Source organism: Podarcis raffonei, chromosome 16 (assembly GCF_027172205.1).
Source record: "Podarcis raffonei isolate rPodRaf1 chromosome 16, rPodRaf1.pri, whole genome shotgun sequence".
Classification (NCBI taxonomy): domain Eukaryota; kingdom Metazoa; phylum Chordata; class Lepidosauria; order Squamata; family Lacertidae; genus Podarcis; species Podarcis raffonei.
Genome location: NC_070617.1, coordinates 3,071,062 through 3,085,631, shown reverse-complemented (window position 1 = coordinate 3,085,631; position 14,570 = coordinate 3,071,062). Strand labels below are relative to the sequence as shown.

Genomic DNA, 14,570 nt, shown 5'->3' with positions numbered 1-14,570 from the left:
CCTCCCCATCCGCATCTCAACCATTTTAGCTGATTCTTCCTCTTGCTTTTCCTTCTTCTCTGCTGCAGACACTGTCATGCCCCCTTATCCAGCCTTCCCCTCAAGACTGTAAGCAGCTCTCAAACTTGGTGTCAGGGTGCTTTGAAAATTAGACAGCCAACACGGTGCTTATTCAGATGTTTTGAATGCCTCTCAGTGGTCCCATGTGTTTGTAGTTGTACTGGCTGTTCCTGAGCTCATCAGGGGTTTAAGAATGAGATTGGTAACAGCAGGGGTGGCAAACTCTGAGCCTGTTATCTATCTGCCTGTCAAATTGCAGAAAGTGGGCTTCCAATCTCTGCCACTTTTGTCTTCTCATCTACTTGGCAAGCGAAGTGTCCATGTGCATTCTCTGGATCTGTGTTGGAACTGAACCACACAGGCCCAAACAGCACCATTCATTAGCATAGCTGTCAAATTTTCCCTTTTTTTAAGGGAAATTCCCTTATTCCGAATAGGATTCCTCGCAAGAAAAGGGAAAAGTCGACAGCTATGTTCATTAGTGATTACGTTAATTTCCCCCTAAAGGACGGACCCATTCACACAGTCACTAAACTGCATGACTGATATGCCACATTCAGTTTAGCCCTCAGCCCCAGAGCCTCATCAATTCCCTCTACATCAAATAATACATTCCCCTGGTAGTAGAAAATCAAGAGTGTCACGAAAGGCTAGACTGCAGGCTTCTTCCTTGATGTGTCAGCTTTCTACAATGCAGTGAATTTTCTGGGCGCTTTCAGTAGACGGAGAAGCATTTTTTCAAAAATGTACCTCCCACTCTACTTTAATTATAAGTGTTGTTCCCCCCCCCCCGACATACACAAACAGCCTCACCACAAGATTAGTCTGACAAGCTCAGAAAGGGGAGAAGCCAGCAATGCTTTAAGATGACACAGGATCAGGAATGCCCGATTCAGGCCGACAGGAAGCTTATAGCAGAGAAAACTGGAAAGTTACAGTGAATGTTTCAAGTATAAGAATCATGACATGTACATACAGGCAAAGAGTCTAAACCTCATTTATTCTGTTTACAAAAAAAGAAAACGTGGTCTGAGGAGCTGCCGAAACATTAGGCATCAAACAGCATCGCAAGGGATTTGGGATTATCTCTTGACGGGAACAGAGGCTGCCCACGAGCTCTTGAGCTTCATTCAAAGCCGCTGCAGAGAAAGGGGGAGGAAATGGGGGGAAATTAGGTTGGCAGTACCCAAATTAGCAGGAGGCAAGAGTTGCACGATGTCTAGAAATGGTTGCAGAACAGGAAATTGTTTTTAAGACAAAATGAAACACAGTATTTAGGGTATGAATATGGAATTACTATAGCCTTTGGGCCCAGGAATACTAGATAGACATTTAACCATGTTCAGAATGTCGCTATGAGACAGTTTGGTAAGTGGTCACAGAGGTGTGCGTGCCTCTTGCTAGGAGCCAGTCATTCCTTCTAAAACCTGCATATTCCTTTCAAAGTTCATATATAAACACCCAAAACCTAGCTAATCTGGAGGGTCTGAGGCAGGGGGACCTTTTATACACCGAGGGCCACAATCACTTGTGGGGAGCTTTACGGGGGCCATGGATAAGATGCTCGCTGCCCAGTAGGCTAGAGGCCAAGCAAAGGTCAAGAAGGTTTCTGCACACCCTTCTATAGGCATCATTGCAGTTCAGGGATGGCTTTTGGCCAGGAAAACACACTTGAGGGCCCAGGCAAGAAGCTAAGAAGAGCTTGGCCCAATGGCCCATCTAGCCAAGTGTCAGCTCTCACAGGGGCCAACCAAAACGCCTGTGCGAAAACGACAGATCATGGCTGGTAGTGGGTGTAGCATGCTGAAGAGGTGTAACCTGGGAGGAACTCTAAAGGGGCTGGATGGCTCCCGGGGCAAGAAAAGGAAAACCTAGTGGCCTTTTCAGCTCCTGTTCCCAAAGGTAAGGTAATGTGAGGTGAGCCAAGCCAAGAAAATGGGAGCAGAACAAAGAGTTCTAGGATAATCTGAAAGATGTTACTCATTTGGTTTATTTCCCCATCTTTCATGCTAAGGTCCCAGGGCAGGCGACCACAATTTAAAAACACGTGACTCAAACACAGTCCAAAACATGTGACAATCACAAAAATAGAGAGACCCTAAAAATGCACCTCGCAAGCGTGGTGAAGAGACAATTTTTGAGCCAAAAACTGCATAGCTAACCTCGCCTCTGTGGGAAGTGGGTTCCACAACTTGGGGGAACAAAGGAAGCCCCTTTTGTAAGCTGCTATTAACCCCAAAACTTCTGAGGGAGGTGGAACTTCCATGAGGGCCCTCTCTGATGTTCTTGGCAGCAGAGGGGGTTTCTGTGAGGGTGTCCAGACAGTGTAGGGTCCAAAAATGCCACCTTCCCAAAGGTCATGTAGGTAGCCTGGTAATTTTCCTGTACTGTGTGCCAGCCGCAAACTGCTTCATTTGAAAGCCCATCCAAAGGGAGGTGTGCTTACCTGACCAGGTGTGCTATTTCCCAGTTGGTCTCGGAGGAGATGGGCCCTTCTACTTCCACGCCTTTCTCTGTCACCGTCGTGAGCTCGTACTGAGAGAAAGAAGAGTGATAGGTTAGACCTTCTTGCCAGACGCGTTTGCCCTAAACAGGACCTCCTGTGGCCGTCTACCAGCATCAGTTGTGACCTTTGGCCAGGGCTGGTGAGAGATGCGAATCCGGACATCAGGAAGGTCGCAAAGACCCACCCTTCCGTGGTTCTAAAGCCAAGTTGCACAGTGGGAGACTTACCCTGTTGAACGAGCGGGCGTCTCTGTAGTAGAGGATTTTCATGCAGCGTTCAAGGAGGCTTCTGGCCTCCTGCTTAGACAGGACGGGCTTATTTTCCAAGGCTTCCCTCATCAGTGGCTGTGATAGAGCGGGAGAAATAAAACTGTCAGCTGTGCAGCCGCAAGCAGTGGGAACTAAGGCGGCCATGGGCCATCGGGCACCCTGGTCTCACAGTGGCCAACCAAAAGCGGCTGGGCACAGACCGGATCTTTGGCACCTCTTAACATGAGACGTGTGCTGCCTCCGCCTGAAACACTTACCTGTGCCACGTAAGAACCGTATCCCGTCGCCAGAGAAGCGGCTTCATACGCCACCCCGAGCATGTCAACGTAACCTAGGAAACTGAGAGGAGGGGAGGCTTTAGTAGTAGTAGTAGTAGTAATAATAATAATATAAAATTTATTTATACCCCACCCTCCCTAGCCAAGACTGGGCTCAGGGCGGCTAACACCAGGTATAAAAACAAGTGATTAAAATACAACTTAAAAACAAGATTAAGTACAACATGCAGCCTCATTTCAGTAGAAACTCAAGGCAAAAACTTTTGGGGGGGGTGAAAACGTCAAATCTTCACTAAGGCCAACTATCCAGACTGGTCCTACATGGGCCAGAAAAAAAGCCAGGGAAGTCCCCAAATAGGAGTTCCGTCACAGAAGGAGAAAGGAAAAAGGAAAGAGGGGAAGGGGATCAAGTTGATTCCAAGCCAAAGTCCAGGTGGAACAACTTGTCTTGCAGGCCCTGCAGAAAGAAATCAGATCCCGCAGGGCCCTGGTCTCATGAGGCAGAGCGTTCCACCAGGCCGGGGCCAGAGTTGAAAAGGCCCTGGGCTCTGGTTGAGGCTAATCTGACTTCCTTAGGGCCTGGGACCTCTAGGGTGTTGCTATTTATGGACCTTAAGGTCCTCTGTGGGGCATATGTATTGAGATATCAATAAATAAGTAAATAAACAAAACAAAACGGAAAATCAGAAGAGCCCTCTAGCTGGATCAGGCCATGTGGTCCAGCACCCTCTTGTCACAGCAGCCACCCAATTGCCTAAGTGAGAAAACCACAAGCAGGACTCCGGCACAAGAGCCTTCTCCCCTCCTGCAGTTTCCAGCAACTGGTGTTCAGAAGCATTCCCGCAAGAGCACAGCCAACATGAGTAGTAGCCATTAAAAGCTTCATCTTCCAGAATGAACCCTCTCCACATTAAAAAGGCAGGCAGGCAGGCAGGCAGAGCACTTTAGCCAGAGGTCTCATCCCATCCCATCTGAATGCTGATTCCAACAGCGCTCCCAACCTTTCTGCCCATCGCACCCCAGGATGACTTACCTTTCTCCGTTGCTGAAGCCGCCTATCACCACGGTGTTCCAGAGGGGGTTCATCTTGGACCGCCGGCTGTACATGGCTCGGGTGAGCCAGGAGTGAATGGCCTTGGGGCTGTAGCTGTGGCCATCTCCCAGGAGCTCCTCGTCGATCCTGCAGGGCGGAAGCCAGATTAGATGCAGCACCTGGTGCTCTACAGCAAGGAGTGGGGAACCTCAGGCGTGGGGCTGAATAGGGAACCCCCCATTTTGACGCCTGAATCCAGCAATATCCCAGACACAGACTATATAAGGGCCAGCTAAGGAACCAGGCCAAGTTCATGTCGACACACTATGCCAATCATTTGGGGCTCCTTTCTCGGTCTGCAGTCACCCAGAAAGTCTTCCAAGCTCTTCTTTCTTGCTTCAGCTCACCTCTTGGTGAATACCCATGCGGGAATAAACACCTCATCCATTCCTGTTCTACTTAAAGTATTTGCTGAAGAATTAACATTACAGTGGTACTTCTAGTTACGAACTTAATTCGTTCCGGAGGTCCGTTCTGAACCTGAAACTGTTCTTAACTAGAGACGTGCTTTCGCTAATGGGGCCTCTTGCTGCTGCTGCGCCGCCGGCACACGATTTCCGTTCTCATCCTGGGGCAAAGTTCTCAACTCGAGGTAACTCTTCCAGCTTAGAGGAGTTTGCAACCTGAAGCGTTTGTAACTCGAGGTACCACTGTACAACTTATGCAACTACTGGTCTAAGAAAAACAAAGTAAAACTGTATACACGGAATCATTCCATCTCTCTGCTCTTCAATCATCCGGGCAGAGTAACAGCCACTATCAGAGAACGTCTAATATAGAAGTCTGTTGCTAAGGAAACCCGGCTGCTGGGAGGCAAAACTATGCAAGAATCATTTCAAGCCTATTTTTAGATTACACTAACAGTTCAGGGCTCGGAGCTGGCGGCTGGATATCGGAGGGACACAGAGTGGCAGACAGAAGCCCCCAGAATAACCTCCCGGACCCCCAGGGCCAGAGCTGGGACTCTCATAGGTGCCTCTGTCAGTCCAGCAGTGTAGGAGGTGCCCCAGGAGGCAGGCTATGGGACAGAGGAGGAGGAGGAGTGTCTGTCTTCAGGTTTGTTCTTTATATAATAATAATAATTTATTATTTGTACCCCGCCCATCTGGCTGGGTTTCCCCAGCCACTCTGAGCGGCTTCCAACAAAGATGAAAGATACCCTAAAATGTCACATATTAAAAACTTCCCTGAACAGGGCTGCCTTCAGATGTCTTCTGAATGTCAGGTAGATGTTTATTGCTTTGACATCTGGTGGGAGGGCGTTCCACAGGGCGGGCGCCACTACCGAGAAAGCCCTCTGCCTGGTTCCCTGTAACTTGGCCTCTCGCAGTGAGGGAACTGCCAGAAGGCCCTCGGAGCTGGACCTCTTTAAGGTTCTACATTTCTCCAGGAGAGGGTGGAGCCTGGAGGAGGTGAATTAGAGGCTTAAAAGGCCACCATCTGCTCTAGTTGGGAGAAACTGCTCCCTGCCGTTGGTTTGGAGAACTTCAGACTTACACCATCTGCTCAATGACTTGCTTGAGGTACTGGAAGTCAGCGTAGTCGCCCGAAGCCCCCAGCACGGTGCTGTCGTTGACCTTCATGATCCTGGAGATGTTGCGGAAGCGGGCGAGCGACCCGTAGGAGCCCAGCATGTCGGCCGCAATCATCACCCCACCGTTGAACTTCACCCCCAGGACTGAGGTGCCTGTCACCATGGGGCTCCTTTGAGGGGAACAAGAAGCATCAGAGGGTCAGCTTGCAGCTCGCCTAGCTCTGCGGGGAATAACTTGAGTTGGAAGAAATGGCAAAGCAGCCGCACATCTCCTGCCGTGTTTGAGTGCCTCTTCCTACTTGACTCCTTATTGGGGGAAAGGGCTGTAGATCAGTGGTAGGGCATCTGCTAGGCATGTAGAAGTTCCCAGGTTTAATTCCTGGCATCTTCAGGCAGGGCTGGGAATGTCCCCTGCCTGAAACTCTGGAGAGCTGCTGCCAGCCAGTGTGGACAGCACTGAACTAAATGGACTGACATGGTATAAGTCAGCCTCCTGTGCTAGCATTTTGTACTCTCTCCCTTTGAGGCAGTCAAATCTAACCCCACAAAACGCTGCTTGTTCACTCAACACCTATTTCCCACTCTGCCCCCGCTGCCCTGGGACAGACACACCCCCCCAGGCAGAGCTAACAAGTCCCTCCTAACAAATAATACCAAACTGATGTAGATGATGTTGTAAGAGGGTATTATTTTCTATTAGGCTTCTTAGCTGCTTATTACCTGAAAGTCCCCAAGTGACTAACAACACATGTAACTCACAATAAAGGTAAAGGTAAAGGGACCCCTGACCATTAGGTCCAGTCGTGACCGACTCTGGGGTTGCGGCGCTCATCTTGCTTTATTGGCCGAGGGAGCCGGCGTACAGCTTCTGGGTCATGTGGCCAGCAGGACTAAGCTGCTTCTGGCAAATCAGAGCAGCGCACGGAAACGCTGTTTACCTTCTCGCCGGAGCGGTACCTATTTATCTACTTGCACTTTGACGTGCTTTTGAACTGCTAGGTTGGCAGGAGCAGGGACCGAGCAACAGGAGCTCACCCTGTCACGGGGATTCGAACTGCCGACCTTCTGATCGGCAAGCCCAAGAGGCTCAGTGGTTTAATCCACAGCACCACACGCATCCCTTCTAGGGAGGGAGGAGCAATGCTCAAATGTGTGACATCACCCTAACAAGCTGGCGCCTCTGGTCCTAACTGTCCCCCTTTGAAAAAGTTCGCCGCATGCCCCTGGGTGCCCCTGTGGGAAGCCCACTCGCATGAGCTGAGCGCATAGGCAACTCTCCCCTTCTGCAATTTTCTGTCATGTTCAGAAGCACCCTGCTTCCAACTGTGGAGAGTCCTCTGCTGTTGTAAACAAAATAATCTGCCCTTTTTCCTTTATGGGGTATCCAAGAGCCCATATAGAGTCCTTATGTGGGTTCCCTATTGGTAGGAGAAAATAACAGAGGCCAACCAGAGACTATTGAGAAGCAAAGCAGCTCGTAAGCCTGATCTTTATTGATCTGTTGCAACAGGGTGCTCCCCTCACACGCAGGAAAGGAGGAGGAACCCCGAACCAAGGTGTGCCTGCCCTTATATATAGACATTTTAAATTCCCTGCCCTGGAGATCAAGACCACCCCTCTGTTTACCTTCCCGCCGGAGCGGTACCTATTTATCTACTTGCACTTTGACGTGCTTTCGAACTGCTAGGTTGGCAGGAGCAGGGACAGAGCAACGGGAGCTCACCCTGTCGCGGGGATTCGAACCACCGACCTTCTGATCGGCAAGTCCTAGGCTCTGTGGTTTAACCTACAGCGCCCCCCGCGTCCCACGGGGTCACAATACCTATACCTAAAACCTTCATAAATAAAACTCACAATACCTGTACCTAAAACCTTCATAAATAGCTGCAGCATATCTCTATACCCTCATCCCTGCCGGATCAGGATATGGTCTGTGAATTTGGTCCATTTATTTAGATGCTGATGGGCTAAATGGGGAAATCGGGATGTAATTGGACCCTTGTTCCTTGCTTGGGGTGTGTGTGCTGGGAGTTGAGTCCAGCAACATCCGGATGGGGCCACAGAGACTCCCCACTTCTGAACTAAATAAATGCCCATTTAAACAAGATATAATTTGTCTAATTGAGCCATTCTTCTCCCCCAACCCCCCCTCCTGCCCACCCTAACCCAGAGACGTCATCAACCTGGTGTGACGTCAGCAAGGTGACATCACAGGCGCATTTTCTCTCCCCTCCCCCCTTTTAGGCCTAACTGGGGGCGCTCAGCCTCCCCCCCCAGCCCCCTTACAGAGTCCTGGTGACGCCCTCGGCCTGGACCCCGGGTGCGTTTCCCGGGCAGGGCGGTGAGTAAAGCGCCCCCGGAGCGGGACCACCGGCCCAGAACGGCGGCAGCGAGAACGGCGACGGAACCTCCATCTTTCCCCGAAGAGCCGCAGCTTAGTCACTGAGCAGGAAGCGGCGCCGGCATTCTGCGCATGCGCGGCGCTCGGGGATTCGTTTTTTGTCCTCGGCGGTGACCCGTACAGGAAGCCGAAGACCGTGAGGAGCCGCCATTTTGTGTGTGGCGGAACTGAAGCATCTCTTTAACTTTTTAAAAAAGGTAATATATCATACGTCCTAGCAAGCGCAGACCGCAGAGCGCTACAAAAGTACTTTTTAATATTGGGAAGTTGTGGTGCGAAGGGGGCCGCACAGGCGGTATAATCTAAGATGGCATGTTTCCCGCCCCCGGTGTCGCCATCTTGAGTGTTGCTCAAAACTTAGCTAGAGCCCGTAGAGTAGAGCAAGCAGGCCTAGAGTGACAAACGCCGTCGCAGACTTTATGAGCACTTCCGCTATCTCAGAGGGATACTAGTTTCCCGCGCTTCCATCATAGAGATGCGAACGGCTAGAGCAACAGCTTGCGGCCTACGTTCACATATTGCCGGAAGTTTTCACTAAATGTGTCGCTCTAGCCTTTTGAAATCTCTATGGTCTAAGCTGAGCACGAGTTTGTGAAGCTTTCTTTCCTCGAGGGGGCGCTCTTTCCCTGTTACTTGAATGGAGAAGCGCCATCTTGAGTGTGGCATCAGTTAACGCCACACCTCTTTTACCCATTACTGTAGTATTTAAGTGTATATTCTGTAATCATTATTATTCCAAGAATTTGCTCATGTAATAGTAATGAATATATACATTCTCTCTTTCTCTCGCTCTAATATTGTATGTGTTATGTACTGAGTTGAATAGGATCCAAACTGCAGCAGTCTGATTGGTCCTAGAACAATAGGGTCCAAACTGCAGCAGTCTGATTGGTCCTAGAACAATAGGCTCCAAAATGCAGCAGTCTGATTGGTCCTAGAACAATAGGGTCCAAACTGCAGCAGTCTGATTGGTCCTAGAACAATAGGCTCCAAAATGCAGCAGTCTGATTGGTCCTAGAACAATAGGGTCCAAACTGCAGCAGTCTGATTGGTCCTAGAACAATAGGGTCCAAAATGCAGCAGTCTGATTGGTCCTAGAACAATAGGGTCCAAACTGCAGCAGTCTGATTGGTCCTAGAACAATAGGATCCAAAATGCAGCAGTCTGATTGGTCCTAGAACAATAGGGTCCAAACTGCAGCAGTCTGATTGGTCCTAGAACAATAGGATCCAAAATGCAGCAGTCTGATTGGTCCTAGAACAATAGGGTCCAAACTGCAGCAGTCTGATTGGTCCTAGAACAATAGGATCCAAAATGCAGCAGTCTGATTGGTCCTAGAACAATAGGATTCAGAATGCAGCAGTCTGATTGGTCCTAGAACAATAGGATCCAAAATGCAGCAGTCTGATTGGTCCTAGAACAATGCAGCAGTATGATTGGTTGGCAGGAGCCACCCTATCCAGCTCCAGATAGAAGTGAATCCACAACCTGATTGGCCTACAGGAGAATTCCGAAATTAGCCAATCATGTGCAGCCCATTGTGTAAATAATGTATATAAAGCAGACCTTTCGGGAGAACTTCCATTCCTCCTCACCACTATGAGCTGAATAAAGAGCATGAAATCACTTTGCGACTCTGAGTATATTTCAGTATGTCATGCCTTTTTATTTATTAGAATACAAATACAGTGGTACCTCGGGTTACATATGCTTCAGGTTACAGACTCTGCTAACCCAGAAATAGCACCTCGGGTTAGGAACTTTGCTTCAGGATGAGAACAGAAATTGTGCTCCGGCGGCGCAGCAGCAGCAGGAGGCCCCATTAGCTAAAGTGGTGCTTCAGGTTAAGAACAGTTTCAGGTTAAGAACGGACCTCCGGAACGAATTAAGTACTTAACACGAGGTACCCCTGTATGTTTTAAGAATGTAAGGAAAGGTTCTTTATGTATGCTACTACTGTGGCCCGTGTTTTGTTAGCCCCAAAATGGAAAACGAGCGAGGTCCCAGCTAAAGAAAAATGGAAACTTAAACTGATGGAATATGTGCAGCTTGCGGACCTAACATAGAATAAGAAAACAAGAAGAACACACAATTAAAGAAGATTGGAAAATGGTTATTGAATACAGTATATGGGGGGAATTGTGTACACTTGAAAACACTGGCAGCATTAAGATAAATTCAACAGTGTAAATAAGTTTTGACGGATGTGATAAGGGAATATTGAATGGTTTAGTTTATATAAAATATGCAGGGATTTATGTTATGCAAAATGAACCATGGAAAGAGAAGAAAGGAAGTCATTGATGTTAAATGAATTTTCTAAATTGTAAAACAGAAAATTTAATAAAAATATCGCAGATGACTCTGGGGTTGCGGCGCTCATCTCGCTTTATTGGTCGAGGGAGCCAGCGTACAGCTTCCGTGTCCTGTGGCCAGCAGGACTAAGCCGCTTCTGGCGAACCAGAGCAGCGCACAGAAACGCCGTTTACCTTCCCTATTTATCTACTTGCACTTTAACGTGCTTTTGAACTGCTAGGTTGGCAGGAGCAGGGACTGAGCAACGGGAGCTCACCCCGTCGTGGGGATTCGAACCGCCAACCTTCTGATCGGCAAGTCCTAGGCTCAGTGGTTTAACCCACAGCGCCACCCGCGTCCCTAGATATAGATATAGATATAGGTATAGAGTCCATTTGGATCAGGCCATTGATCCACCCAGCCTGACTTCCTGTTCACACCATGGTCAAATGCTCCTAATAACCTAGTAATCAAGGTAGACTGCTTTTGAACCTGGAGGTTCCATGGGTACATCAGAAGATCCCTCTCGCTCGATCAGGCCAGAGGCCCAAGTACTGGTAGTTCAGCATCCTCTTCTCCCAGTAGGCACAGAGATGCCTCAGTGGGAAACCCTCAGGATTCAACCACAACAGCCCTCTCCCCTTCTGTGTTTTCCTTCAGGCAGGTAATAAGGTAAAGGACCCCTGGATGGTTAAGTCCAGTCAAAGGCAACTATGGGGTTGCGGCGCTCATTTCACTTTCAGGCTGAGGGAGGCTGCGTTTGTCCACAGACAGCTTTCCGGGTCATGCGGCCAGCAGGACTACTAAACCGCTACTGGCGCACGGAGGACCATGATGAGTGCCAGAGCGCATGGAAACGCCATTTACCTTCCCGCCGCAGTGCTACCTATTTATCTACTTGCACTGGTGTACTTTCAGATTGCTAGGTTGGCAGAAGCTGGGACAGAGCAACGGGAGCTCACCCCGTCACAGGGATTCAAACCGCCGACCTTCTCATCAGCAAGCCCTAGGCTCAGTGGTTTAGACCACAGCACCGCCCGCATCCTGTTTTCCTTCAACGGATATTCAGACGCATTCCTGCCTCTGATTGCAGAGTACTGCCATCACGGCTAGTCATCACTGATAACTTGATCCTCCAGGAATTCGTCTAATCCTCTTTCAAACCACCCAAGTTGGTAGCCATCACTGCATCCTGAACTGAGGAGGAAGCCATGCTAACATTTTGCTTGCCCTTTAAAAAAATATTTTCCAACTCTACAATATCCTTTATGGGGAGAGGTGCCCAGAACTATAGGAACAGAAGATTGATTTAGGGTGTGTGTGTGGCTATATTAGGTAAAGTCTTTTGCCGAGGGATTAGAGGCAATGCCAGGATTATTGGGAAGAGCAGACATTTCTCATAAATTGCGACGTAATTGTAAACTGGAAATTAAAATGTGTCTTGCAGTGGAGTTAAGTGCAAGCTTAACTCTGTCAAAACCAATACAGCTGACTTCAGTCAAATAGAAAGCATATTTGTAAGTCAGGAGCATCAATGAGGAAAATATTTTTATTTCTTTTTTCAGAAATCTAATGTGGGACAAAACATGTGTTCCTCCTTTGCCTCTGCTGGGCTCCCCTCTCTCCCCACACACTGAAAATGAAGTCTCTTCAAATCTCTCCTAGATATGGGAGACTTCCTTTCCTTTTTTAGCCTTAAAGATAAGAGGTGAATTGTCTTGATGCTTCTATCTGCTTATCCCTCTTTTGGAATGTGAGTGGAATGAAACCATCTTGATTTAATTTTAAGCATTCCAAATATGCGAAATATACAGTACTTTACTGTAATAAAGAAATGAGGAATAACTTTCTCCTAATAAAGATGATTGTTTACAACTAAGTTATACTTATTGGAATGAAAAGACCCACGTTAGTAACACCCTTTGTTTTTAATGGGGTCTGCTACTCTGAGGACTAACACTGGGTGCAATCTAGAATATATAAATTGTTTTTGTGTGTGTTGCAGAATAAGTGCTTTTCTCTATCTCATAATACTAGAACCGCAAGGTGTTCCAAATGAGATTCAGGACAGACAAGAAGATGTATTGTTTTGAAATGTTTACTCTTTCTAAATTGTTGTGTCTAATGTAGATTACCTCTATCTTTATACTTTTTGCACCATTTTTCTCTTTATTTAACCCTGCAAAGATTCGAGGTCTTAGAACAAAGGAAGGAAGTCAATATGTGTATATGTACGTAATGATTAGAATGATGATATGGTTTTATTTGTAGATGTGTGTTTTTGTTTTTGTTTTTAGTTTGTTTGTTTTTCTTCTTGTCTTTTTTCTTATTTCTACTGCTTTATTTTGCATTCAATTTTTGTAATTTTTGCTGTAATTTCGCATTGAAAATAAAAGTTTAAAAAAGAAAAAAAAGATGTCTTGTTTCACAGTCAAAGTCTGGAATTTGCTTACAGATGCATTTTAAATGGCTTTAAAACGGGGATTAGATAAGTAAACTCACAGAGGATAAGGCTATCAATAGCTGCAAATCAATGGTTGCTTTATTATTAACTCCAGGGTCAGGAGGATGTCCCTGAATACCAGTTGGCTGGGGACAGTTGGCAGTTGCGCTCATGTTCTCTTTTCAAGTTTCCCCTTGGGCATCTGGGTGGGAGAACAGGATCCTATACTAGATCCCTTTGGCCTGACCCAGCTGCAGCGTTCTGTGATGTCCTTGTGGAACCCCCAGGTCCAGAGGCAGTCTACCTGGGATGGGGCAACTGTGCCCCTGAAGGACCAGGTGCGCAGCCTGGGAGTCATTCTGGACTCACAGCTCTCCATGGAGGCACAGGTCAATTCTGTGTCCAGGGCAGCTGTTTACCAGCTCCATCTGGTACGTAGGCTGAGACCCTATTTGCCTGCAGACTGTCTCGCCAGAGTGGCGCATGCTCTGGTTATCTCCCGCTTGGACTACTGCAATGCGCTATATGTGGGGCTACCTTTGAAGGTGACCCGGAAACTACAACTAATCCAGAATGTGGCAGCTAGACTGGTGACTGGGAGTGGCCGCTGGGACCACATAACACCGGTCTTGAAAGATCTACATTGGCTCCCAGTACGTTTCTGAGCACAATTCAAACTGTTGGTGCTGACCTTGAAAGCCCTAAATGGCCTTGGTCCAGTATACTTGAAGGAGCGTCTCCACCTCCATCATTCAGCCTGGACGCTGAGGTCCAGCTCCGAGGGCCTTCTGGCAGTTCCCTCACTGCGAGAAGCAAAGCTACAGGGAACCAGGTAGAGGGCCTTCTCGGTGGTGGCGCCTGCCCTGTGGAACACCCTCCCACCAGATGTCAAAAAACTACCAGATTTTTGGAAAACATCTGAAGGCAGCCCTGTTTAGGGAAGCTTTTAATGTGCGACATTTTAATGTCTTTTTAATCTTTGTTGGAAGCCGCCCAGAGTGGCTGGGGAAACCCAGCCAGATGAGCGGGGTACAATTAATTATTATTATTATTATTATTATTATTATTATTATTATTCCATGCATCTCAGGGGTATTTGGTCACTGTGAGAACAGCATGATGAACTAGATGAGCCTGCTCCTGTTTGTAGTCCTTTCTGCAACATCTAATACGTGGCCTACTTTTAAGGAGCATTCACACCTGATAAATAACCATAGCTGAATAATACACCTGTAAACTGAACGAGGAGGAAGAAGCCACGCTAGCAAGATTGTATCTCACCCCGCCTATTTCCCACCTGCTTTTCATTTCACATTTTACAACGCCCATAAAGTTGGCCAGGACACATTCCTTATCTGCAGTTGTGACTTTGTCCTTCCTGGCTAAGCAAGTGGGTAGGGCCTTGTGGAAGCAACTGGAGGAACCTGAATCTAACATTTTGTTTCACTTTCCCCCATTGACAGGTAGGCAAAGGATATAATTAACTTCCCCTTCTTCCCCGTCTTTATTATTATTATTTTTTAAAAAGGCCAACAGCGGTATTGCAGATATCACGCTTACGGCCATAAGGAGACCAATTCATCTTTCTTCCTAGCTATTAATCAGACAAAAGACTTACATATTTTCTTTAATAGGCACCAGCGAGCCGAATCTGCTTGCTCGCTAGGTTTTTGGATGGCTCTTAGCCAACC

The 14,570-nt window shown here is 47.7% G+C and overlaps 1 protein-coding gene across 1 annotated transcript; it reads right to left on the bottom strand.

Annotated features, from left to right (window-relative positions):
• Positions 1 to 1,041: 1,041 nt before the first annotated feature.
• PSMB4 (proteasome 20S subunit beta 4) lies at positions 1,042 to 8,199 on the bottom strand. Its single transcript, XM_053369429.1, has 7 exons — positions 8,027 to 8,199; positions 5,704 to 5,910; positions 4,147 to 4,293; positions 3,093 to 3,174; positions 2,794 to 2,910; positions 2,507 to 2,595; positions 1,042 to 1,199 (listed from the first exon to the last, which is right to left on the bottom strand). Exons 1-7 carry the CDS (start codon positions 8,152 to 8,154, stop codon positions 1,187 to 1,189), a joined length of 783 nt encoding a protein of 260 aa, XP_053225404.1. The 5' UTR covers positions 8,155 to 8,199; the 3' UTR covers positions 1,042 to 1,186.
• Positions 8,200 to 14,570: the final 6,371 nt, after the last annotated feature.

Excerpts from the sequence above, each read along its gene's own strand:
- PSMB4 (XM_053369429.1), bottom strand. The coding sequence starts at position 8,154 with ATGGAGGTTCCGTCGCCGTTCTCGCTGCCGCCGTTCTGGGCCGGTGGT. Across the intron at positions 5,911-8,026 it reads GAGGGCGTCACCAGGACTCT|GAGCCCCATGGTGACAGGCA; the intron begins GTAAGGGGGCTG and ends TTCCCCTCAAAG. Across the intron at positions 4,294-5,703 it reads CAAGTCATTGAGCAGATGGT|GATCGACGAGGAGCTCCTGG; the intron begins GTAAGTCTGAAG and ends TCCGCCCTGCAG.